This window comes from Poecilia latipinna, unplaced genomic scaffold, assembly GCF_001443285.1.
Source record: "Poecilia latipinna isolate Pla-1442-1.1 unplaced genomic scaffold, P_latipinna-1.0 Scaffold734, whole genome shotgun sequence".
NCBI lineage: Eukaryota > Metazoa > Chordata > Actinopteri > Cyprinodontiformes > Poeciliidae > Poecilia > Poecilia latipinna.
In genome coordinates this window covers 100,286-128,128 of record NW_015113350.1, presented here as the reverse complement: position 1 = coordinate 128,128, position 27,843 = coordinate 100,286, and the positions used below count along the sequence as shown (strand labels likewise).

At 39.5% G+C, this 27,843-nt stretch overlaps 1 protein-coding gene across 3 annotated transcripts in view; it reads left to right on the top strand.

Annotated features, from left to right (window-relative positions):
* Positions 1-27,843, top strand: part of zmat4a (zinc finger, matrin-type 4a) — a 68,580-nt gene that overhangs the window by 5,574 nt on the left and 35,163 nt on the right. The window contains exons 1-3 of one of the 3 annotated variants that reach the window (XM_015045596.1): positions 4,544-4,651; positions 12,788-12,889; positions 25,833-25,922. In XM_015045596.1, coding sequence (XP_014901082.1) covers positions 4,616-4,651; positions 12,788-12,889; positions 25,833-25,922 — 228 coding nt within the window. In that variant the 5' untranslated portion in view covers positions 4,544-4,615. Of the gene's footprint in view, positions 1-4,543; positions 4,652-4,823; positions 5,012-12,787; positions 12,890-25,832; positions 25,923-27,843 lie in introns of those variants that run through there. The other 2 variants (XM_015045597.1, XM_015045595.1) reach the window with 2 other exon arrangements.

Here is a 27,843-nt window from a genome sequence, read left to right as displayed (position 1 = left end):
TGATCTTAAATCAACATGAGAATCGACGTGGTTTTTTTGATTTGGCTCTTCAACCAAATCTTCCACCAGTGGCCTTCCAATTGACAGGAATACATGGAATCTATATAAGTCCTTAATTTCCACACTGGTTTCAACTTCAGTGTACTCCAAAAAAATCACAATTATACTTCAATAGCCTGTCCAGAAAACAGCCAGAATGCTGGGCAAGAATCTGTTAAATGAGATTCTTGGTAATTTTGGAAGTCTCTTTTTCATTTTGAAATGTTGTTAAAAAGAGTCTTGACAGATTCTTGATTGTCAAATGAGAACTGAAAGCAGAAATACACAAAACAATACAATTAGAATATTTTTGTAGACCATATACATGCAAAAAATGCTCATGTTTGTTGGGAGTTTTAATTTAAACACTACTATAATCCAAAATTTCACACACGGTTAACTAAATTTGTTGATTACAGCTGTTATACAGAAAACTAGTTTTACTTGAGCTCTACTTCGATTGTGATTAATCAGCAAATGGATTTTATGCATGCTAACAAGTTTTGTGTCTAATATGTAACCTTGTTTTTAGCCTAAAAGATTAGTAAATCTCACAGCCTGTTAGCTTGAGTATTTAAAGTGGTAGCATAATAAGCGGCATTTTTTGTGTACAGTGCTCACCTTTGTACAGTACCTGCTGAATGTTGCTTTCCAGGGAGATCTAAAGTCCACAATACACTTGCAAATGCCACTCAAATAATTATCAAGGTGCTTAGGAATATTTAGGAGTTGTTACAAGGGCACAACATATTTGAGGACACGAGACAATAATGAGGGTTCAACAAAATATTTTATTCTTAAACTCTCTGGAACTTTGGTTTTCTTGGTTCAGCTGCTTCTGATTTTGTGTGAAGAAATAGAGTTAAAGGCCCTCAGTTTTCCGTGTCCCAAAAAAAAAGAAAAACAAAACCCTAGAAGTAGTAACAGAAAGTTGGACCTGGTGAGCCGATCAAACAGAACAAAACGGTACAGTAGGGGGGCCAACCCTGTACAGGGCCGTCGAAGCCCCTACTAGTACCGACTAAAGCAAAAAAGAACCTAATGCAAAAGAAAGATCGAAACCAGGACAACCGGTCCCACCAGACTAAAATCACAACGAAAAAGCAAACAAACAAAGGCTAACAGAAACACCGCACGGCAGGCTGGAAACGTCAGCTGTGGCCCACAGCGACTAGACGAGCACGCACCGTGTCAAGACGCTTCCCCTGTGGTGGTGGAGCGAGTGGAAGGGCGGAGATCCCAACATGCCGAAACCCAGCCTATTTATAGGCGGACCAACAGCGCCACAAATTAACGTAATCAAATGACCAAAAATAATAAATTATCCAAACTCCAAAACATATTAACAAGAGGTCATTCAACTAAAGTCTATAAGAAAGCAAAGAAAAAGTAAACAAAAATCATAATGTGCCCGAAGCACATAACAGAGTATAATGACTTTTGAGTATCAGACTAGTGAAGAATATGATGCCCTCAGTAATGGGCATCATATTCAAATTGAATGTGGAACATTCTTTCAACTCTATGTTGTACATTTTCTAGCATTCCAATGTTTAGTAAGGCTTATACAAAATCAATATTAATTTCTCCAGCCTGATGTCATTAACTACAGAACTACTTTCATAAATCAACTTTTCCCATTTAAAAACACCATCTCTTGACAGGTGCAGAAAAGGGGATTAAATCAGAATAAAATAAAAGCACTCTTATGTCTTACCATTCTATGACGGTGGACATATTTTATTAGACAAAACTGAACAACACACTCCTATGTTGGATCTTTTGTAAGTTACTACAGTTTTTTGTTGAGATATGATGCCTTACTAAAAAATACTAAATTTGTTTTAGTCAAACAGATGTTTATTGAATGTACTGCCTTTAAATCTGTATTAACACAGCATAAAAGGACAAGCGTTGCAGTTGTTTATTGTAATAATCCCGGTAAGCACTGACTATGCCTCCACTGCATCACTGCACACTCATGTTAGCATAACGCTAAAGTTGCAATTACTTCTATGGTTTTTATCACCTGCTGAGTTTAACCAGAGTTCAGCATAAGGACGCTCCCTAACGGCAAACCTCTGACTTAATGTATGACTTCTGTTTTACAATATTAGTTATCTTGACAGTTTTTCCTGACGTTCTAACACATGTAGCAAAATATCACTTATGTAATATAAAAAGAAACACAGTGTCGGGGACCCTTGTTACATAATTTATCAGCTTTATGATTCACTATAAACAACTTATTAGGTCTTTATTTAGTTATTTATTATCTGTAATATTGTAAATAGGCCTACAACTACAGCAAATGATCGTAAGACAACAATCACCTGTCATTTTAGACTCGCTTAAGCTAACCTGAATATTTACAACTCTCCTGTTGATACACTGACATAACTTACCTACCTTTCAGTCACTTTGAAAAGCTTTTCTTCATCCCTTCAATATCTTTATTGATCTCTCTCTTCCATTTTCTGTTTTGTGCCCGTAGAGCTTTTTTTCTTCTGCCGCTCCCATATTTAGCTCCCTGTTGTCACGTGCACTACGACAAATTTAAAAGAAAAGAAAAAAGTTCTAAGTTCTAAGTTGATAGAACTTAGAACTCACTAAGTTATATCAACTTAGTGAGTTGATAGAAGTTTCTATCAGCTTCTATCAATTGTTTGCTTTTGTTGTGTTGAAGTCGCTCGGCTTCTTTGTTGCTTTGCATTTTCTTATTGCACTTATTGAGTGTTTGAGAAGGGACACGTCTAAGAGACCTGTGTGAGAAGGGAGGTGAAGTCTTATCAGTGCTTTACTGTCAAAGTGAAATTTGTTATCTAAAAAAATAATGAAAATTAATTTAAAATACGTACACAAAATAAGTGCATTTAATATTCACCCCATTTTATCTTGACATTAAATATTTTTTTGTCAAGAATTTTGATCATGAAAGATTTGTAAAAGATCCAACACCTGAGGGGATGAATAGTTTTTTTATAATAGCTATTTACGTTTAGCTATTGTAAATAGCTATACGTTGCTTCACCAGAGAATGTCACATGTTCTCACATCGGTGGACAGTTTTATGTGACACTGACTTATGCTTAGATATTTTCTCTTTCTATCAACTCTCAGCAGGAAAGTTTTTCACAAAATACCAAGTAAACAGCCTTTGAAAAAAAGCTTCTTCATCGACTTGTTCCTTCATTGTCTTGGATTTTCTTAAACCCTGAAGTCATCTGTTTCTATTTCTGAAATCCTTCAAACGCAGGGCTAAGCACTTCATCGGTTTGTCTACTGTCTCTAATTTGGAACGCCTATAAATAAGTCTTTAAAGCCCAGCGCTTCTATGTCATTAATAATTGTTTGCTTTTGTTGTGTTGAAGTCGCTCGGCTTCTTTGGTGCTTTGCATTTTCTTATTGCACTTGTTTCAGTCTCATCCTCTCGTATGGAGTCGGCTGTGACAGGTCTTTGGGTTTATATAAATAGCGCAGTCTGTGACAAAGGGCTCCAGTAATTTTACTTGAGCATATTTATTTTCAAAGAGCCCACAGTTTGCTTTAAATATAACATTTAAACAAAGCAGGAGCTTTGTTGGGCCCATGAAAGGTCGTCAAGTCTGTCACAGCAGCAGAATGTCAAATACTCTTCAGAAATACCAGACTTGTCTCAGATCTGCTAAACTGCTGCTTTCTATAGAAGAAAAGAACAAAGCTTCCAAAAAGAGAGCTATATTCTCACTGACAGCAGTGGAAAAAAAAAGAAACGAAGGCAGCGTTAGATCACAATAGAGTCAACCCTGCGGCTGGTAAATCATCCCAACTGAATGACCCATGTTTTATTGTAGAGACAGGAGGGTGGGCATTTTTTGCATTATTGATCAATTATTGTGAAAAATCTCTGATTATGATAAGGATCTTTGATTTATTGTTGTCTCGCCAAATTTCAGTGTTTGATGGTAAATAAAAATAGAAAATTGACTGCATTGTTGAAGATGTTATTTTTGCTATTTTCTCCACTGATAGTTTCACAAGCACATATATCGGTAAATTTGGAAAATATGATTTAATGCAGTTACTTAGTGCAGCAGTAATATAACTCACACTTCTCTAAGTAAGTGCTGTCCTAAAGAAGCCTGTTGTAAATGGAAATGCTTTTTAAGAACAATATTTGTGTTTGTAGTGCTAAGACTAATGTGCCATGCACTTACAGCCAAACAGTTACCCCAAAAAATAAGTAATTAATATTTGTTTAATCATAATTTTTATCAATATCACAGTATCGCCACAAAAATCCATATCGCCCACCCCTTTGTTGCATTAACAAAATAATTTTTCTGTAGCGGATTGGGCACCAAAAATTGTTCCAGCTAAGGGGCCAACATCCTTGTAAATCCAGCCCTGGTCAGTACTTGTCAAATAGAGGCATGGTGGGGTGTGAGAAGCAGAACTTTATTATTTTCTTTATTCATGCTTGACTGCTAAACAAGCCTCCCGCCACCAGGTGGCAGCAGAGTTCAAATTAATCAACAGACGGCCTGTTCAAGCTAGTAGAAGCAGCAGCCTACTCAGGCAGACAGAACTGAGGTGGATGAAGTTTTGTGACGGTGCAAAGAAAAATGCCTATGTGAGTACTGTTTGTGCATGGCTTTAAATGACATCAGCTTTTTATTATTATTTTTATTTGTTATAAAAAAAACAATATACATGTGAAAGAATGTGCTCCGATGGAACCCTCTGTGAGTTAGAAGAGTAGCACAACGTGCTCCTGCTCCTCCATGATTGTGAAGCATCATGGGATGGAAATGCGTCTCTTCCAGGAGACTATGAGTGGAGCTAACTGGAGCGCAGTCCTGGAAGAAAACAGACTGGGATCAATGCTCACTTTCTGGTGGGCGAAATGCCTGGAACATTCACTCAGAGCTACAACAGAAGAGTCTGGATCAGACTAATGGGCCACATGTGGGCCGCTGATGACCTTTGAACTGTGAGTTTGGAGTAAAAGAGCAAATTCCTTTACTTTGTTATAGGTGCATAAAATACGACAACACATCTTTTATTTGGAAGGCCACTATTTCTTTCATTAGATCACTGGTGCAGTTTTGTGCCTCAGGAAATGTGTTGAACGGCTTTCAGGATATTAGCTCTTTGCACTCAGAAATGTCAGCAAACATTAAATTAAAAAAACATTGACACAGAATTCAAAGGTTTAATAAGGCATTGAGTTCTAAATATATCTTTGCTGAAATCGACCGCAGAGCTCTGTGCTTGCTGTGTGAAGGACATTGAGCGGTGTTCAAGGATTTCAGTTTCAACTTTCCGAGAATTTTGCAAGATATGGTGAACCATTTCAACTTGTCACTGAAGTCTGCAGCGCTGATTAGCTCTGACAAAAAAAAAGGCACAGTTGCAAATGTGTGTTACTCTCTGTGCTCCGTAACAAGGTTTAGATTTATGTGTTAAGTGTGGCCTAATCAAAGCTCACGCCTAGGTCTGGTGGAGAATCTGTAAAAAACTGTGGATTTGAACAGCTGGTGTGGACATACCTGAAAAGACATGCAGCTGTTACTGTAATGAAAGACGGTTTGAGAAAAATATAAAAAAAAAAAAATAAATATATATATATATATATATATATATATATATATATATATATATATATCAGCAATACCAAAACCTCATGGAATAAATTAAAGTTTGTAATAAATTGTGAATTTATTTTTTTTGCTATTTCCTCTAACTGTGCCCCGGCTTAAGCGTAACTAAAGTTGAGGAAGTTTGTAGAATGAAAGTGTGAATTTGTTTCATCAGCAGATGTGTAGATGCAGGTCAAGCCACATTCCATGTGAACGGGCCATTTAGCATCTACCGCATGGTAACTGCTCACTGCTCTGACCTCGGGGCATGTCATTCCAGCTCTACTTACCACGGCCTACACAAAGCTCAGATCAGGACAACGGGGGTATAAAGTGCAATCTCTCTGCTGTGCTATTGAGCTGCCACACTCACCCGGTTTGCTTAATTTCCCCCCCTGGGAGCAATATTTGACTGACTCTTTGGCCCCAGAGCACCAGCTGCACAATTTGCTGATAATGATAGAAGTCAGAGGTACGGTGAGCCGTATGGGTCACAGAGAGCACACAGCTGCTCCCATCTTTCTACGCTGTCTGCAACTTCAACGTTCTCCATCCCATAACAGTTTTCTTTAGTGATCTGGACCAATTTCAGGTGTTTTACTAAGTCGCAATAAATAATAAATCAATTAATGAAGAAAGGAGTAAGAGAATCATAAAAATAACTGAACAGATTATTAGCAAGTGAGTAAAAACAGGAATTAGATTTGTAAAAGTTGTTGATCTGAGCCTGCTTGTGTAAATTTGATCCTCTGAGCAGCAGAACAGAATCGATCACCTTGGCTGTCCGAAGTTAAGAAAGTAAATACTGGGCAGGCTGGTGTGAGTCCAGTTTGTCTGCATGGGCACCAGTCCAGCTTGGAGGCTCAACTCTCTCCCTGATGAATTACAGCTGACCTTTCACTGCTGTAACATCTGCTGGTCAGTGGCCGCTGCGACCTCCCTCTCATCTCACTGCTCCCTGCGGTTCCAGCAGCCTGCGCTCAGTCTCTGCTTGTTTGCTAGTTTGTCGTCATCGTCGCAGACGGATGTTAAACAGAGTTGGCTGTGTGAGAAACAAGTTAGCCTTCTGCAAATTCCAGCGTCAAATCAAGGTGGGCTTCAGCGTCAGCATCCCCCCAACCCCGCCCTCCATCAGCCACGTGTTGTTTCTCCTTCAAGCGGCGACATGACCTCATGGCGCTTCGCTGAGATTGCCTGACTGGATTTCTGCTGACAACAGCTGCTCTGATCACATATTGATGATCAGGTTGTGTAAACCCGCCCCCCCGCCCGTGACCTCCCTGTGGGCTTGTGATTGTGATTGCTTCCCCTTATCCGATTACTCTTAGTGAAAATGAATATTTTTTTCATTTCGGAGAGAGTCAGCCTTTTGTAATTTTAACAGTGGTTTTGAAACAGAAATCCATTAGCTTAATGAATTGATTGCCAAGGAGAGGCACATGTTAATTTACTGAGCTGGCTCTGGTCTTTAGAGCGCTGTGCTTCCCACTCATTTGAACTCACACTGCAAATTCTGTCATACTATTGATGGAACCTCACAGTCCTGGACACACTCTGCTGTTAGACGTTGTTAAAGGGGCGGTATTATGTGTTTTACAGACACATCGTGCCATTTTATAGCACATTCAACTAACTATGTTACGTTCAGTTGTTATAAAACTACTGTATATGTCAAAGGGTATTTATATGTATGTACTGAAAGAAATTTGACCACAACTCGACACCTTAAAATTGGCTTTTGTCTCTTTAGGAAGCTCCAAGTTATTTCTATTCTCCACTTTGATCACATCATCACATCACTGCTCCTCCATGATGCTGTTTACAATTGTTTTTAGGAGTGTTGGACTGAAAAGAAGTTTGTTTGATAAGTATCAAACGCTCCAACTGCAGATGTGCAGCAGTTCCACCAGGTGTTTGTAATTTGCTGCTGCTAGTCTGGAGGAGCTGAGTGGGGGAGTCTCGCCTGGAGACTGCAGCTCCAAAGCGGAGCGTTGAATAAATAAGCGGCACAATCTGTGAGCAAGCATAAAGAGCAAGTCATGAGAGATTAAAGGATTTCTCAAACATGCATGAAAGAGTCAAGGCAACACTCCAGGTATGTTTTTGATGAGGGAATAACATTATAACATGATGTAGAGCTAAAAAAAAAAGTCAATTTTCATCATATCCCTCCTTTAATAAATGTGTTTTTGTTTTTATGTAGATCAATTTGCTGAATGCCAGGCTAATCCTAGGTAACATGTTATCAGTGTTTTGATATTACTTGTTGACTCGTCATTTGCAGACAAATTTAACAGGAAACATTGTTCTGCTGATTGACATTCTTTGCTTTATTTGAATGTTATCCTAGTAAAGGTATGAAAATGGAATCAGTTCAAAACCTAGTAAATAAACCTAAGATTTACAGGGCAAATATGCTGCTTTAAAACTTTAGCTCTGGATAATAACTTGAGAGAAGAGTGTTGTTGTTGTTTACATGCTGCTGCGGATTTTGCCTCTGATGCCATGGAGTTTTGGGTGATTAATCATTCATTTTGAGCATCTGTGTGCCCGTGCAAAAACAGGCAGCAGGTCCGCTGCTGGCATGAGCTGACTAGGCTTTTTAAGGCTCTAATTTGTGCAGTTTGTCTACTGAGAGTGAAAGAGGAAACTACACCACTATCAACTGATTGCATGACTGAAGAGAAAAGCAGCATTACTGATTTAGGTATTTATTTATTCTTTTTGAGCGATTGCTCTGTTGAGTTTCTGAAAGGCTTTAGTGAGTTTGGTTGTTTCCTCTGAGTGTCTCATGCCTTGAAAAGTATTCAAGCCTTTGGATGTTTTTCCCTTTTAAATGCATTTACAAACCAGTCGTGATCAACAAAAGTACATGTCAATGTCAGCCTGAAAACTTACTTCTACCAATGCTAATGTTAGCATTGGATATGCTGGCAGCCAGCATGCCTAGGCTGTAAACTTAATCATTCACTGGTTACCATTTGTGAAATGATACTAACCATATACGAGTTAGTTTCTGTGGTAACATTTTTATGAAATTTCTCAACTCCTTCTCTTTGTAAGCTTTACAGAACTCCAGGCTGCTTGTATTCATATCAGCATAAAACTTTAAGCTGAGAGACAGAGCACTGTTGAACTTTCAAGGTCTTTATCAGCATTTTTGTTGCCTTTAGCTGCACACCTGAAACAACACACTTCCTCAAATGCTCACACACACACACACACACACTTGCATCACATTCCAACGACTTGGCATGTGCAGATGCTGGCCTGCCCACGGCGACAGCATATGACCAAGTAGACTGCGGTGCGTGCCGAAGTCCAGCCTATGGTCCGAGGCGTGCATGCCCAAGAAGATAAATATGTAATGTACTCTGATTACTTTGCTCTTTCTGTGGTGTTCATTCATACTGCACGAAGGAGTCCAGCGCTGTACAACTCTATATGTCATCAAAAATCAATTAGACTTTGGCTTGTGAAAACTAAAACTGACTCCAGCTCCTTTTCTTGGACTGGAAACAAAATAACTGGGTGACAGAAAGTTAACAACCCGCAGTTGCAAAAAATTGCAAATATTTTCCTGATTGTCCCATCAAGGATTTGGTAAAAAGTGAGATAATCTAGACCCTTTGTGTAACTTCATAGAACAGTCATACTTTACATTAGAAAGACCACAAAACTCATCATGGGCTTTACACCCCGCATTGGCATGTTGATATATTATCACAACCAAAGTTTAAGTTTTGGGACTTTCTTTTTAAATTTTACATTAGAATAAATCCTCCTATGATGACTTGCTCTTGGTTTTGATTCTTTGTAATATTCCTAATGATCTACAGCTTGTAAAATGAGCATTGAATACGTCAACAGTTTTCTCAGTTTTAGTATGTAAATGATTCACGACATGTCAACAACTCCACAGATACAAAGAATTCAAAGCAAAATAGTTCACTAATGTAGTTATTGGTACAGAAGTGGAAGGAAACAGGGAATAAGTATTGAACATACCAAAGGAAATGTAGTAAAGACTTTGTGGAAACTGCTTAATTTATAAGAAAATCTTCAAATAGACACTAGTCAGGTGTAATTTTGACCCATTCTGCCAAGCTGTCTTCAAATCTTCACAGGTTCTGGGGTTTCATTCTATGCACTCTGAAAACCAATTAAGAGTTTTCTTTGCTGTTAACTAAAATTCACATTTGTTTCAACTTCAGTCTCTTGTGAAGAAAATACATCTCCCTCTTCATCCTACCTCCAGTTTTATTCAGCTTCTATTTTTCCTCCAAACATGATGTGTCCAATGACACCCAAAGAGTCCTGATTTGGGATCTGATTATCAGCATTTATACTGGACAGTCCAAAACCTTTGCTCTCAACTTTAAATAAGCCTCAATGTGTTTTTTCTTCAGCAGTGGAGTCTTGTGCAGGGAAGCCATTGCAACTGAGCAATCGCTTATTGTTTGAATGGGAAAAACTGTCTGGTATTTCCGTATCTTTTTGGTCCTCCAAGGCTATTTTATCAACTGTATTGATCATTGTCATGACTCTTTTTTTCAGAAATCCTACATGGGTTTGTGGCCCTGACCAGTTATACCGAAATTAGTCTTCAATAATACTCACTGGAACATTCAGCAGTTTTGAAATACAGTATGTTTTGCAACAGTAACATTTTTATAAAGGTTCCTTTTGCTTTTACCAATCACCCCAATCTTGGCAATACTTTGATAGTAGCAAAGCATTTTATAGGTTTTCACTGTGAAAACTGGGAATATCCTAAACCAGTTTAAGAAGCTCTGAAGCAGATGCTAATTTTGATGTTGTTGGCAGCTAACACTTAGTTCTCATAGTGCTTACAAATAATTTGTCACTCTGTCACTGTTTCTTTGCCAACCAAGTACCTATAATTAAAAGTAAAAACGGTTTTAAAACTTTTCATATTTTTGTGAGTAATTGTCAGCCAAGCCTGAGGAACAGCTTTTATTAATTGCCTCTGTCAACACAACCGGGTAAATAAATGACTCCTTCTTTTCTCAGGGTTTCCTCTAGAAGTTTTGCTAAGCCTGGTGAAAGAGGAGCTAAACATCCGCTGTGTTTCTGAGTTAAAAAATGCTTATAGTTGACAGGAAATTTGAAAATATGACGAGGTAATTATGTGTTTTTTGGAAGACATTATTAACAATACAACACCAAGTGCAAGGTATTAAAAAGGCAAACATAAAACACACATTTTTTCCACTTCAGTTGTTTCATATTAATTAAAGTATGAATCAAAACTTTTTGATTCTTTATACGTGTCTTGTCACTTTATTTGCTGAAGTTGTTAGTGTGTAGACCGGTGAAGACAAGCCGTCTTTACCCGATGTGGTTACAGAGTTCCAGTGAATAAAAAAAGACACCTGTCCTCAGATCCCCTGTGTGTTCAAATACTGACCAACCATTTTGCTGAAGAGACTCTTTAACCCCTAACATTGTTACTGGTTTATAAAATAAAACATATAATAAACAAACAACACTAAGCCTGGTGGGGGTGCAAGAAAAGCCTGGTGGCCCACCAGGCTTTTAAAGTACTGGGGGAACCTGATGTCTTATTTCAAAATAAGAGACTAAACCAGCAATGAGGTGTAAGCAAAGCACACACCTTAATGTGCAAAGCTTATATATATCTTACATTTATTTAGCCATTAATAACTAATTGCTGGACAGCAACGAGTTTTGACTTTTCTAAAACCTTCACAAGAATTTATTTTTCCATCTTAAATTTGTTACACCCTTTATCATCATCAGTTAATCACATGCATGTCATTTCTGTAGAACAAATAGAAAGGCCTAATAATATGCTTAAAGAAATGTTAATGAGCAAGTTGTGGGTTTGTGAGGAGAAGTTGGAGGACAACTTAAAATAACACAATTTGCTTGCCGGTCTTATTTGCATTCAAAGACATCAATGAAAGTTTGCTTCAAAATACATATAGTCAGTTCTCATGTCTGCTGCTTCTCATAATGAAGACGTGCCCAGAGATAGTGATTGGGTTCAGCCTGACTGCATCCAAATATGAAATGTGAGCCCCTGATAGAAGCCTGACTGAATTAATAATTGCAATAAGAGAGGGCCCAGCTGTAAAGCTGAACGCTCTGTGGTGCGCCTTATATTTTTGTGTAACGCTTAGACCAAAGTTCCATCATATATTTTAATGGATTTCCAGGAAAACCTGCCAGCCTGATCTGCTGTAGTAATTTATTTATCATTGTGAAATAGAAGTTTAGTGTCGAGTCCGAAACAGGATGTTTGGCACAGGATGGTTTTTCTGGCCGAGTGCTTTCCAAGGCTGCTCAGCATCTAGTCCTGACGCTAAATGCTTCAGGTGATAAAATATTGATTAGGGACAATGGAAGTATGAGATGTGATGCCGTCGGCTTACCTGAGAAGGCAAACAAATGCATATCAGGACCCCCTGCAGTTTGGAGTTGGAGTTGAAGATGCCATACACCTGCTTCCACAAACCCACTGTCATCAGGACAAAGCAGGCAGCTCTGTGAAGATCATGTTGATTTCTCCAGTGCATTTAATGAAATTTAGCCTGATTTGCTTTGACACAGGTGGAGGCCTCAGCACTCACCTGGATCTATGACTACCTCACAAGCAGTCTATGGTTTGTGAGACTGAAGGACTGTGTGTCTAACCAGGTGGTCAGCACCAGCAAACACTTTAATGCCATAGCAGAATTTGATACTATAAGAAAATTCATTCTGCCACATGAAAATGACTGGACACACCAGTGAGCCCCTCCCCAGGCCGTTTTCTGACTGATTCAAGCATCCACATCTGCAGGAAATCTCCTCTAGTAGTTTGGTGAATGCAGTTCCAAAAATCTAAGGAAAAACAAACCTGGAACAGTGAACACATAATGTTAAACATTTGCTCTTGTGCTGGACGTGGGCCAAGCAAAAACCTCCCCAACATGCACACATCAACGCCATGAAGCTTTGTGATTGAGAGAAATCAACTGTTCTTATTTGAGTTCTATAACTACTGAAGTGAGATTAAAACTCTTGACTGCACACTGCAGAGGAATTAGTATGTTAACTGTAATTCTGATCTCCATTCCTGCGTTTGTCTTTCTTTCCAGATGAAGTCTACAGAGGTGGACCAAGGGCTATTCACAGACAGCTACTGCAAAGTGTGCAGCGCTCAGCTCATCTCCGAGTCCCAGAGGGTGGCCCATTATGAGGTGAAGATGGCCTCCAAGATTACATCATCCCAGTCTGTTACACTTCACTGCTGTTGTGGGGATAATTAATTCTCAGGATCATGCTGTTGTGCTCCTGCCTCCAGAGAGACCAGGCTGATGTATCCACCTGAACCCTGCAGCTGGCAGGAAACACACCTACCTTTGACTTTTTAGCTCCCTCTTTGATGCCAATTTTGTTACTAAGTAGTAACTGCGGCACAAAAGAGTCTGAAATACTTAAAAGTGTTTTTGCTACATCGTAGGGCTGGGTGATAAATCAATTTTATTGATCAGTCACATTTCTGGTCACGTTTAAAATTAAATCATTAAACTTTAATTTAATTTTATTTTATTTTATTTTTACCAATGCACTCCTTGTGTTTCTGTAGCTCAGAGTCAAGTTAGCACACCCAAGGTCCACTGTTTTGTGTGACAGCCATGTTTTACAGCTTCTGCTTATTTGGACTTCAAATTCACTGCAGAAACACTAAATCTCACTAAGTGGTTTTGGTTTTGTTTCTAGTGCAGCTGTCTTAGTACACTTGACATACAGGTAACTTTTCAGAAAGACATAGGAGCTTGTTTTAAGTAGATAATTTGTTAATAATAATGAAAAAGATTATTTCACATATTACAAGACATTTTCCCATGTTATAAGTGAAATAGTCTGGCAAAAGAACATATATTTTAATCAGTATTAAGGAATTATTGACTTAAAGCAAGTGCCAATATCTTGCTGAAAAGTTACTTGTAAGTTAGTTTGATCTTATGTCTAGTGTACTAAGATATTATGCTATAGAAAATCTTACAAAATCACCTTCTCTCTCCTATTTCCTGTCTGCGTGTTATTCATTAAAATGCCACTAGAGAACAAAACAATCTAACATAAGCATTTAAAGTCCTAAAAAGTGAGATGCTTGTGCTTTCAGAACTTTTGGTGACATTAATTGTCGACATTTATGGTGTTACTGCCATAAAATTAGTTTTATTCCTGTCTGACCCATTACAGTGGTTTTATTTCTACCCGTATGTGCCTTCAGAATGGCTTTTCTACCATTAAGCTGTATGAGCAATTCACATAGCAAGCATATTTCATTGAAAACAACATTAAAAGCAACATTAGTAAACTGCTCAGTGGTCAAGCAGGCGCACCATATTTTAGGATGTAGCGCTCAGTGCAGCTATCCTGGTACGATTCCCGGTCCTGGGCTATTTACTGCACGTCTTCTTCTTCTTCTTCTCTCTCTTCCGTTCTTCTTGTCAAGCTCCTAACAATAAACAAAACCTAAGAGTCCCACAAAATTCTACTAAAAAAAAAAAAATTAACCCTTGGGTGTGTGAGGACTGAAGCAAACGTAGAGGACTATGGAAAATGATACAAGTTTTACGTGTGTGGGGTCGGTTGGACCCCATTTCTACATACAAGGGTTAATAGCATGAACCACACTTCTATATCTGTCATTAAGCCTGGCATGGCACGAGTCTCTTTCCTGCACAGCTTCTAAATGTGCAGTAAAGCTGCTGCTTTGGTTGCTTCCTCTCTGCATGTTTCCTGTCAGGATGCGAACCGCTGCGCCGCTGCAGTAGTGCAGATGTTGCCTCGCCGACCGTCACGGCAGGCCAGGAGAGCTGCGGGTGTGACTGCAGGCCTGCAGCAGCTGGACAGCTGCGCTAACACGACATGGAAAAAGCCACGTGAACACAACTGACCTGGCAGGAAGAAAACTATAATGTTAGGCTGGTTCTTGGTAATGAGAGCTATGGACTTTTTTGGACATTTCAAAAGTTTGCACAACTTTGAGTTAACTTTTTCTTCTTAAATGTTATTCTAAAAGTCTTAACGGGGCAAACCTTGTGTGTGTGGAAGGCTTTTCATTTCCTCAGAACATTGCTACGAGGCACAAAGACTTGGCCGTACCGATGCAAATCAAATATTAATTTTGTTCTTATGTGATGAATGCTGAGAACAACACTGAGGCTGTAGCCTCCTGCAGATGCAACGTGTTTTGGTTGTTCTTTTAGAGCAGTAAGGGTCTGATGCGTCACAGTGACGACAGGAGAACCAAATTATTAAACCCCATTTACGAAACAGGACTGACTGTGAAAGCTACTTTATTTTCCGAGCCTCAGTTGCTCACAGGGATAACTGTCTTACAATCCGAAAAGTTGCAGACTTACTTCCAGCTTTCCTTGACACACGTCAATGTGTGTGAATATATGTACATTACAGCAAAACCAGGAACAAGTCATCTGAGAAAATAGTAATTTCTGTTGTTTTTAACAAAATAAGCTAGTCATGAACAATCCACCCCTTAAATAGCAGTTTGAGGAGTTTTAAAATGGTAAACTTTGTGTTTGAATTCAGCTTTTTCACACAGTAAACTGGAGTCAGCAGCCTATTGAGTTTCTGTGCTTTGGGCCCACAGCTGATTAACATAACGGCTTTTATTGGCCAGTCACAAGCTTTTCTTATTGATTTCACCCAAATACATTTAAAAGGAACATATGGTTACTTAATTCTGAGTTTCCATTTAGAAGTGAGCTGAAGCTGAAGAATGCTTTGGACTCAAAGTGGAAAAGCTGGAAGCAACATGTCTGACGCTATCGTCGCAACAACATCTGAAGAAGATTTGGGACGCTGTCGTTCAGCCGCAAACTTTCTCCAGAGTTCATTTACAACGTGCAGGTGGATTGTTTAGCATCAGAAAGATAGACAGGACATGAGAATGTTTGGACGTCTTGAAGCTAACAGACGTATCGTCCTTACTTTGAAGAAATATTCTGGTGGAAACACACCTGGACTACTTATATAATTGGAGGCATTGAAGTTTGCAGGAATACTTTTCAGTTTCTAATGGGTGAGTTTTAATTTTCAGAGCACGATTACGACACATAGCGCTAAATAATTTCAAACCTATTTCTGTGCTTTAGAGAACGTACTAAGAAGAGTTCAGGTAAAATATATTTTGAGTTTGTCTCTCGTTTCATCAGTGATAGTCAAGGGTAGAAGGGATTGATGAAGCATTCCTCTGTCCCTATAGTGTCAGTCTTCTCTGTAGTTTTCCAGTCTGTGTAGCTGAAATCCTGTTCAGAGTGGCATGTCTAGATGTTTCGGTGGGATCGCAGATTTAAATGGACCGATTGATCTTGCATGCAGCCTTCATCTTGTTCGACAACAAAAAATCATATCAAAGAGCTGCCAAGACGCAGGTGAGATGAGGCGGCTTTCTCTCCAGAGGACGATTAGGTCATGACGTTGTGGAAAATCTGGATAAATGCCAAGAATGCCTTTCAATCAACAGTTTGGTCGCCTCGGGTCTTCCTCTCTGCTCTTCAGATGAAACATTTTTTACAGACAAGCTGTCTGACACACTGCTGTGAAGATCTCCTATCTAGTCAGAATACCTTTGAATTTTAAACTTAAAGCAGCATTTGAATGACAGTCAACTGGAAAATGTAATTGATCTTGAGCCCTCTCTCTCAACCACATCAGAGCTGAAATTCCCCGTGTGGAGGTGATCAGAGCAGCCTCTGCCTCACAGTTCAAAGAATCATAGATGGTGGTAAGTTATGCATCCGTCTCTTTGCGTGTGGACGAGACAGGATGAGCACTGCACTGGCTCATGGATGGCATGGGAGCTTTTCCTTTCTTTCTCACTATGGCCTCCTTGTCTGAACGAAAACTGGAGTGGTAAGCAAGCAGAGAATGTTTTTCCTGATTTCCTGTCCAAGCATTGCTAATTTGCTGACAGTCTACGTACATGTAACACTACCAGATTTTTTAGGTGGCTTTTAAAGTCTTTTAAAAGTAAGCATACATTTTTGTAACTCTTCCACAGTCTTATGAGATGGTGTCATTTGGGCGCCTTGTAAGCGGTCAGCCAGGGTCGCACTGACCCCTTGTGTGCTTCTGGCTTTCCCTCTGTCCAACCGTGACATCTGCCACGCTCCTCCTGAGCATCGCACTAAGACTGCGGGTGGGTTAAGAAATAACTTGAAGAGTTTTTTCCACTATGGATAAACTAGCTTAATACACTCAGGTCTTGACTTAGACTTGGGTTAGGTGATCTTGACTACAATACAAATTTATTATTTATTCTAAGTGCTTAAACATTTTTTTCATTGTGGAGAACATCATCCATTTGATTTACTTTGTGGATCAGTTTTTCAGTTGCCTGACTGCTCCAACAGTGGCACCTTATTGTACTTCACTGATATGATTCTTTTCACATGAAGGAGAATAAGGATGTTCTGGTACCATGGAAGAAGCTTCAGCCTTTGTGACAAAAACAATCATGTTCAGCGCTGTAGGGGACATGGGCATTTAGCGTTTGGCTGACTTGTGCGGGTTTTGACTGCTGTGCCCTTTGTCCACTTTGTATTTTCACTAATTGGTTTCCATTATCCTGAAAGCATTTGAAAAGAACTTTCCTTTTAAACATTTGTTGTGGTTTTTCGTCTGTGCTGCTCACTGTAGAGCTCTTGTCTCGGTTAATTGGCAGATGAAAAAGAGGCCTGTAATATATTTGACTTTCATATTTACCCCACCACTGCCCACACTGAGGTTTCTAGGGATTGAATGCTTTTGCTGATACACATTCAAACAAAAATTGCTTGATTGAGCTGCCGTATTGTTGAAATGTGATGTTGGATTCATAGTACAAGAAAAAAAGATGTTGTTTTGCTGCAGCACAGGTTGCATTGTGTCAGAGTGAAGATGTTTGAAGAGGCCTGAGCCAAGAATGTAATCTGTCAGATGACTGACAGAACATTATATGGTAGAACAATTGTGCAATATTACAATTCTATAATAGCTCTCGGCAGAGGGAAGTTTGTTTAGCTCAATTCATTGCATGAAAAGTGGAACTTTTGTAACTGTGGCCAAATTAAGGCATGCAGGGTTACACAAACCTGCATAATAATGAGCCAGAGTGACCAATGGTGAAAAAATGTATCGTTGTACCATGGATACTTTTTATATGGATTCAGATTGAGTCAATCACTGTCTTTTCTTGTAAAGGTGACGTCATGCTTGTGCAATTCAAGTTCCAGTTGAAATCATTGCCACCCAAATTATTCCCACCACCACCAAACAGACAACCCCAAATGATTTGTTAACATCAGTTTCTGACACAGAAACGTGAACACCACTTCCTGTAGGCAGCTTTTAACTGCTGGGAATTATCGATATCCGTGGATGTTCACAGGCTTGGAAATCTGGATTTTTGTCCTACATCTGGTGACACAGCTGTGGGACAACAGCAGTGACTGAAGGTCTGCATGTTCTATTCATATTTGAGACTTGTTTAAGTCAAGTTGTCAGACTTAATGTTAAAGTCACTTTTAGTAACATTCGTATATCCAGCTGCATTTTGGGTACAGGGTAGGAAAAAAACAAGTGGTGATGAGTCTCTGACCACTAACCGTTCCATGACTTTCCAAAGCCAAAAACCGATTCTGGCTCGGCTAATTCGGGTGCATCCAATGTGTTATTGATGAGAATTGATGTGCATTAAATGTTGCCTTGCAGCATTCATAATGGGTTTTCTCCCTAAACCCATTTGTCACTGGTTCATCAGATCCCTAAACATTAAAACAGTTTCACTTTAACATAGGTTGACCATTGTGGAGACGCCGTTTCCCCGCTTGGCAGTTCAGGGGCCTGACTTTGAGAAGTCAGCTTCAACACACCTTTCCACTTCAGTCCATTTAGGACAACATGAAGAGTGGGTGTAATTTCTGGCTTGTTTTGTTTTTGAAAGAGCAGTATGTATTTTTAAATCAGTACCAACTTGCTGATTTTCCTAGTGCTACAGTGTTGTCTGGATCTTTTAAAATAGCACTGCATAGGGAGTTGGACTGCCTCTGTTTAGGATTTGTCACTGCAAAAAGATTGAAAACAAGAAAAAGCATTCTTATAGGTTTCTACTGTATGTTTGAAGTAAAATTTAAAAAAAAAACTCAAATTCCAAGTTGCAGTAATTAACAGGAAGATCCCTGAAGTCAAAATTCTGAGAGGATAAGGCAGCTCATCAACTAAACCTTAAAATCCAGTTTGGCAGCCATGTTTGTTTAAACACACTGATAGCAGCAGTAGAAGAAGACCGTTTAGTGGGACTGTCTGGCTCAGTTGGTGGTTCTGGTCCTAGACGTGGTTGGTCTGGGTTCCATTCCTTCTGCTTCATGTCTTTCCCTCTCTCTCCACCCTGCTTCCTGTTCCTTAAAGGCCACAACAGCCAAAACAAGAAAACTGTTTGGCCATATCTCATTAAATATTGGACATAAATACATTTATGTAGTTCATAAAGGTTAGTGGCCATCTGTGAACCTCGTTGTGAAACCTCTCCAGAACCTTTCACGATAACAGTGAGACTGACAACACAATTTGTTCTTATATCCAGAAGAAATCATATTTTGAATAAAGTGCTAAAACCCTGGTAAAATAAACCCTAAACTCCATTACTATGCTTGGTGTCATGAACAACATCTCTTCTCTCCGTCTCTATGCAAGTCGTTGCTGAACCCTGTACCGGACGGAATCTTGTTGCTTTAACATTCAGTAGAAATATTCCAGAAATGGGATCAGAAGAAGACCAAAGGAGATAATATCTGTCTGTTTCCGCTAATATAGTTGTGATACCCTGGTGGGCGTCTCATCACTCACCTGTTCCCCTGACTCCAGCAGCTGCGGCTGTTTTTGATTACTGTGAGACCTCAGTGTGTCATATAATATGAGTGAGCGCTACAATATGAACCTACTGGGAATCCAGTAGGTCTTTCATCTTATGGAAAACGGGCTTATGGTTCCCTGGGAACCCTAGCGATGCCAAAGCTGTGAGGCTTGATTCACTGGGGCTTTGCTAAATTATTTTGAAAAGTTTTAATTTGACTGGCTCAGCTGAATATAGATCTGTGGTGCCAAAGACAGTTCAACGGAGAGTAAGTTTGATAAAGGTCAAATTTAAATGGCAGAGATGAGCCGAGTATAGAAATGACATTGATTTAAAATATAGTATTCACTTAACAGCATGGCATTTAGGAAGTCTGAAGGTCAGCAAGTTGGCTGAAAAAACTTAAGGATGACTTTATAGCCGCAGCAGTTATACTGTCATATGCTGCAAATTAAAAGAATAACTAACATTATTGTGTTTGAGTACTGCTAAGATTGTTTTCACACTAAACTTTGAATTTGTCCTTTGCTCCGCATAGGAGTGGGCGATAAGGACTGGGATTATTCCAATATTTTGCACTACTATTCTGATAACGATAAAAATGATAATGATAATGATTACTTCTTTTTTATGGCTCAGCATTCGAGGTGCCAAGTTTGTGATCCTTCTGTAACGCCACATACTTACAGAAGTGTGGTATCACTAAGCTGCACATAGAGACATTATTCATACTTTTGGATTTACTGTTATTTTTTTATGCTCTCATTGGGGAAAAAAGATGAGAAATAGTAAAAAAAAAAGAAAAACAATTTTAGTCAGTTTTTTTACATTAACTGAAATTTGTGATGATAAATCAAAATTCTTATAGTGAACTTTAATTTTCCACAATAAATGATAGATGTTATGATAGCATTTCCATTAAGTGAATTTATTGTCGTACTTTAAATGTTTGCCATTTTATGGCTAATGGAAACACAGAGTTATGTGGCACAGCTAGCTGCTTATTGCCTTCCTTCAGCTGCTCGAGTTCATCCACACCCTGGACCTTTAGAAATGCTTCTGTTTGTCACAAGGGGTATACAATGGCAACACTACCATGTTACAAAAGTTTTAAACAACTAGCAGCATCTCCTGTTTCTGATTCTCAGCCATCAGTTACCTGCCACAGCAGATGGGAGGAGCTAAGAGTCTCTCTTATCAATCAGTTATGTTGACATGAATCTTTTTGACAACCTTTATAGATCCAATCCAAAAGCGCTTCTGTCTCAACTAATTTTTAAACCTGTATGTTCACAAAGTGGTTCCGAAATGTTGTCGGCATTAAGCTCTCATTTTAAGAAAATACGGATACTCAGGTGTTTAAACTGCTCTTACTATTTTTCACTTGCTTTAGAGGCAACGGGATGGAAATATTAGCTATTTGTAGCGCTGATGAAAAAAAGTTCTGCTGGAACAAAATGAGGCAGAACCGTAACGATGCCGATCGAAAATCAAAGAGAAGGTCTGTATGAGCGCGTTAGGAGTAATCTGTGGAGGACACGCTCAGCTATTCTGCTTTGCTTTTACTTGGTTTCCTCAGGAATTAGTCTGTGTGCTAAGCGATAAAAAGCACAAGTAGAAGGTGATAAAGCTGGCCCAGAACCTTTTGCCAGAATGAAAAGTGGCCTGACACTTCCTGTTTAAGCAGAAACAGCACTGCAGAGCTGCTTGGTCCTCTTTATACGGTTCACCCTAATGCAGTGGCACTTACAGTGCAAACACTGGAGAGAAAGAGAGGTTATTAACAGAAAGAGTCCTGAGAGATCAGCTAGTAGGTGGCCTTTAGAGGGAAGAAAAAAAAAAACAAGTGAGAAAGAATAGTGAAACCGTACTGTCCTCTTGAAATATGATTAAACAGAAGGAAAACAGCAAAAAAAATCTCTGTGAAAGAGCGACAGTTAGTCCGTGAAGCATGTCATATTAAAGGAGTTTGACATTCACATTCCACTCACATTTAGGTTTCTATGATCTCAGACAGGATGTTCATGTGAACATTTCACCAAATGTGCTTCCAGCCACGTGAGGCACAAATTTAAAACCACAAGCTAGTTCCTCAACATTGTGAGCATCATGTTAAAACTTTGGTATCGTGTGAAAACTATTGCTGTGCTGTAACACAGGGGGGAAAAAAACGCAGAACATGGTAAACATACAGAGAAACTGATGGTTTCGGAAAATAAACAAGTTATCAGGCATTACAGTATAACAACTTCATTTAAGTTAAGTTTGCTTTAACCAGCTCTCTTGACCCTAATATGTCTTTATAATTTGCATTACTTCAAGTTCTGGGCTGGAAGAGCATTTTAAAGTAAATGGTTGTTTTTAATGACATTAGAAACTTCCGTCCCAGTTTGTCAGCAGACTGATCTCTCATACAGAGAGATTTAGGAAAACTATAACAATAAAACTCTCTAGATGTTGTCCAGCTAACGCACAGGAATGGATCCGCCTCTGGGACTTGCACTGAATCATTCTAAATGTCATAATTAAATGAGTACATTGAATAACAGTGAACATCCTTACTGGGATTTATTGCTGCAACTTTATAATTGCATTGCTGGTCAGACTCTGTAGAGTCAGTTGTAAGGAAGAATTTTTTTTATTTTTGTCATCAAATTTTTTATTATCCTTTGTATTTCAGTACAGATACTCATATTTACCTTCCAGCAGAGTTTCCCAGCCCTGGTCCTTAAGGCTCACTGCCCTGCATGTTTCAGGTGTTTCCTCTTCAGCCCAGGTGATTTCAACTGACTGGTGTTTGTTGAACTGCAGTCAGCTGAATCAGACGTGGTAAAGCAGGGAGACGTATAAAACCTGCAGGCGGTGTGCCTGGATGGCCAGGGTTGGGAAACACTTCCTTACAGAAGCAAACGAACAAGAATGCACACAAAATTAAAGACAAGAATAACATAGGAAAAGAAAAAAAAAACAGAATCAGGATTAGAATCATAACCCCTGGAACCTATAGCTTGAGAGCCCTTTCACATGAGGAAAAGATGTTGATGACTTTCATGGCCCCCGGGTCTGAAAAGGGTGGGGCAGAAGACAGCCACTGTTAAAAGAAAACCATAAGAAGTCCAACATGACTTCTGGCTAACTGCAGACATGTGGAAGGAGATTTGGCCTGACCAGACCAAAACTGAATGTTTTGGCCAAGATGCAAAACGCACTTAACTCTGAACACACCATCCCTGCTGTTGAATATGGTGGTGGTGGCAGCATCATTCTCTGGAGTGCTTCTCTTCAACAGGGACAAGGAAGATGGTCAGAGTTGATGGAAGATGATTGGAGCCAAATACAGAACAATGTTGGAGAAAACCTGTTGGAGTGCAAAAGGCTTGAGACTGAGGTGGAGGCTCGGCTTCCAGCAGGACGACCACCCCATACATAAAGCCAGGACTACAATGGAACGCTTTAAACCTAAACATGTTCAGGTGTTGGAACGGCCCAGTCAAACTCCAGACCCAAACCCAATCCACAATCTGCAGCAAGTTATTCAAAATGGTCTCTGTGTGATCTGACCGAACTTGTTTCAGTCACAGGATGAGCTCAGCTGATAGATGACAGTAAAATCAGGAGCAGCTTAGTAAGCTAAGCTTGTACAAAGACTCAACAGGTGTTAACATCTTTTATCCTCAAAAATTAAATCCACTTTAGTTCATGATGCAGTGGTGTAGCTATTAAATTCTACATTTTATAGATCTGGTTTCAGATCTATATGAATAGATTCACAGCTGAGAATTGGCGCAGGCTGTTGCAGGCGACTACTGAACAGGAAGAAATGTCCAGCATGGGTTGAGTTCTTGGACCAGAAGCGCCTCTGAGCAGCTCTTAAAGATTATTTATACTCCTGAGGAGCAGATTTTACATCCGACTGGGATGAGTCTGTTTAAAAAACAAGCCTAGGTCGTTTGACATCGAACAGCCCGGCCCTTTAGCAGGGGGTTGTCTGGAATCACATTATCTGTGATCTGCTCACTGATGTGGTAGTAATGCGATATGGATTTTTTCTTCAGTCCTGATTATCTTCTCTTTGCACAATAGCCACCCTCACATTCCAGCAATCCTGAAGAGGAACTGCTCCAAAACTTTTCAGACTTCTTATTAGTAATTACAGCCTGTGTCTGTCTCATCTGATGAATTTGATGGACTGATGTGTGAATGAATTATGGAGATGTTTACACCATTAAATGGCAGGAGTACAACCAGATGACCACAGTATTATGGACAGATCACTGGAACGCATGCAGAGACTTTTCCATAAACCTTGACTCCTACTAATAAGGGCACATTTTCTTTGTTTTTCTCCAGTCTTGGTCAACTGATATCAACTGATATAATAGACATCGTCAGCCAGGCCTTTGCCGTCATAAAACACTTCGTTCTATTCAGATCTTGCTTACAGTACAGTCTGGGTTTTTTCCCATTGAAGTGAATTCCTCTGGTGGAATTTCAACCGGGCCAATCAGCAAACTGAAGGGGATGGTGTGAACGATGATGTCACTTTTTATTTTTGGAATTGTAGTCTGCTTGTAGTTTTAGCAACGTCAGCGGAGGAGGTGAACGAAGCCGTTCAGTCTGTGTTGGCCACGCTTCCAAATGAGAAATTAACAAACAACAATCTTGTTCAACTCTGCGCTTCTCTCTTCACAGTGGAGGATGGTTGTTTACAATGCAGGCGATTTCTGGTAAGCTTCACCAGTTCGACACCAGTGTCGAACTGGTGCACGAGCAAACATTAGCAATTGGGTAAAATTACAAATTTTGAGAGAGGTGATTGCTTACACCTACAGGAAGCAATCACCTCTCAGCATACGAGAGCCTAAACCCTCTGGACGAAGCAAAGCGTAGAGCCAGGCTGACCTTTACCAGGGTCAGTCTGGGCTAAAGCTAGCCAAAACTTTAGTGGTAAAATTCCAGGAAACATTCCATAGGAATTAACAAAGATTTGTGAGAATTGGTGGGACTAAAGTTTAATTTTAAAATATTAAAGCTTGACTGGGTTTTTTTTTTGTTTTGTTTTGGGTTTTTTTGAGCACAACTTTGACCAAAACAACTACATTTCTTGCAGGTGCAGTTCAGTTCTTCAAAAGCCACAGTGGTGATCATTTGTTGTCTAGACTGCCATTGTGACACATGTAACATTTGGAGATAATCACAGAAAAAAAGTGCAGTTGCTTCATGTGTCTGTGTCATACCTAAGCAGTTTTCTTATAGTACCCAAAAATTAATTAACATTGTTTTATGTAAAGGCGTAGCGTAGTTGTCACACTGAAGGAGTAAATGTTCCAACCAAAGACGTTTCCTTTTAAATATTTTTTTTTTTTCTGTGAGCGCGAAAAGAGCAATACGGCACTTTCTTCAGTTTAATTGCGTTTAGATGAGAACAGATCGTTTGAGTGACGAAGCATAATCCATCTGTCAACATTGGGAAGTTTCCTCCATTAATTGTTTACTATCTCACTATTGCTCAAGTTGCCTTCATAGCCAAGCATCTTTAAACATTTAAACTGAGGTAAAAATATGCAGATCCTTGGCTTTGTGTTGATTTTTAGTTTTCAGAGAACTATGCAATAATACTGCGGATATTTAGCATTTTATGATGAACAGTGGGAGGAGGCAATACGCCCATGGCACAAGAGCCAAGTCAAAACTCCCACAGTGACGGTATCAGGTTTCCATATGCACATTTTTATCGAGTTAAAAAGAAGCAGTGGAATAGTTTCCTTAAATATTCATTACAGTAACTTTTTTTCATTTTGCACAAACTGAAAGAAACTTTTTTTCTTCTGTACACTAGTGTTCGGTTTTTTACTGAAGAAGTGTGTTTTTTTTCTGCATTAGTGTGAAGTTCATAAAGTGCAATAGGATTTCTAAACATAATGTAATATTTTATTAATACAGCATGACACTGCTCAGAGCAAAAGACAGAATTAGACTGACTAGATCTGCCATTATGGACTGGGCACATTGTCACCAATATCTGATCCAAAAAATGTTCCCGATATCGGGACCAATACAGATTTTAATATTGAATCGGTGCATCTCTAGTTCACAGTTTAGGTCAAAGTAAAAATCTCTTAAGTCTGTGTGTGTCTGCCATCAATGCGGCCGCTTCATGTCTCAGGGTTGACCCATGATTACATCAGACAGTCAAGCATTTTGTGTCATCTTCCAAAAGTAACACACATTGAACGTAACTGATATTAATTTGAATTTTTCCTGCCTTTCAGAGTCGGAAACACGCCAACAAAGTGCGGCTGTATTACATGCTACATCCTGTGGATGGAGGCTGCCCGGCTAAGAAGCTCAGAACAGACAACGTGAGTCCTTATGGTTTAAATCTCTTCTGTCTTCTTCAGCTGCGTTTCCCCCATAGCCTCTGTAATCACTTGCAACATGCACACATGCAGTCAGGGCTGTGGGAAACATTCACTGTGATCGGCAATTATCCACCTCGTGTGTCACAACAGCAGACGGATAAATGACAACAGTTTCTACCCCAGTGAGCAACGGGTGGCAGAGGATGCCAAACTTTCATTTAAACCAGACACGTTGTTTGGGATTCAGCCTGCAAACCGTCCGCGTCACACGATGCACGTCTGACAAGCACAAAAGTTCTGCTGCTGAACGAGTTTGTCCCAGTTAGGGGAAAATGGAGAGGCGCTGTGATAAGATTCCACGTTGGCGTGATGATGGAAGGCACTCTCTGGATTTCACTCTAAGTGTCGGAGTGATGATAATGGTCAGGGGAAGAGACGGAGGTTTGTGCTGCAGTGATCGGGACGCTGCCAGCTATCAGTGGAGAAATCAGAGTTTGCGATCCAGATAAGGATGCATCAAGGGACACTAATGCTCTCTCCTGACTCCTGCTGCCTCAGCTCATCATCCGGTTCTGCTGTTGTTTCTGTTTGCCTCTCCATTCTCACTTCATACCTTCACTCCGCTCCGCTCTGCTCCGTCTGTCTGTCTTTCTTCGTTCTAATTTCCTTTCCTGCCCTCTGTTCCCTCTGTCACACGCTTACGATCACATCTTTTCTCCCGCCTTCCTCCTCCTTCCATCTACGGATAGTTTTCAGCTTTATTTTTTTTCAACCCTAGTTTTAATCAATTAATGATCACTGTCATAAGTCTTTATCTGACATTTTGTCATCTATTTCCCTCTCCTTTGTGTTTTCTCTGAGTGTCATTTCTTTTGTTAGCCATTTTTGCTTCCCATTCGTTCCTTTTAAGGTTTATTTTTAGGTCAATTACATTTGTTTGTCCATTTTTTTTATCTGCTCTGTTTCTCTCTTATGCTGTTTCTTTTTATGCTGTGAGTTATTTCTTCTTCAGCTTCATGTATCTGTCTTTTTCATTTTTTTGCAATTACTTTTATCATCTTGTTGAGTTTCCAGTAAATCTTTATTCTTTTTTTTTCTTGCTTTTACCCATGGCTTTTTCTCCACTCTCTTTTCACTTCTTTTATTTTCCATCTCTCCCTTTTATGCCAGTGTTTATGTTTTGTTTTTATTTCATCTCTATCCCGATCTTATATGGACAGATTGCTATTCTGTTCATATTTTAATAATTAGCTCCAGGTAGAAAGCTGGCTGATATGATGAAGAGGAGAATGGTAGATGTATTATGTGAGGAAGGGCAGCGAGGTTTAAGCTGTTTTACTGTAGTGTGGATAGGATAAGGCTACTATAGTGTGGATCAATAATCTGGCCGATTACTGATTACCAATCTTTAAGAAGTCTGACCTGCCAATCCCAGTTTTGGCTAATACTGATTTTTTTTTTTTTTTTTTTTTTTTTTTCCGAAACATTGCTGAATGTAGCAATAAAGTCGATGAGTTAGTAAGTAGTAGTTATTGTTGACTGCATGACCTGGTGGGCGGGGCCAACATTCAAACCTCTCTCAGAGGAGAGCAGACAGTCGTTGATCTTTACACCTTTTTTGAGGTTCATAAGATCAATTGATAATATCGGCTTCACATAGGAGTATCAGCCAATCATTGATCTCCCAAAATCAAGGGAATTTGGGTCAATTTACGGGCTGGCTGTAATGCAGGAAGAGATTCTGGAAAGATCTTGATGGAGTAGAAAGTGGTGATGAGACCAGATTTGAATGGACATGTTGGTGAAGGAAACAGCTCCTTATGAGTGTGTGTTGTTTGTCCTGTCTGTCTCTGTGTTGCCATGCGACAGACTGGCAACCTGTCCCGGGTGACCCCGCCTCTCGCCTGAAATGTCTCGCTGG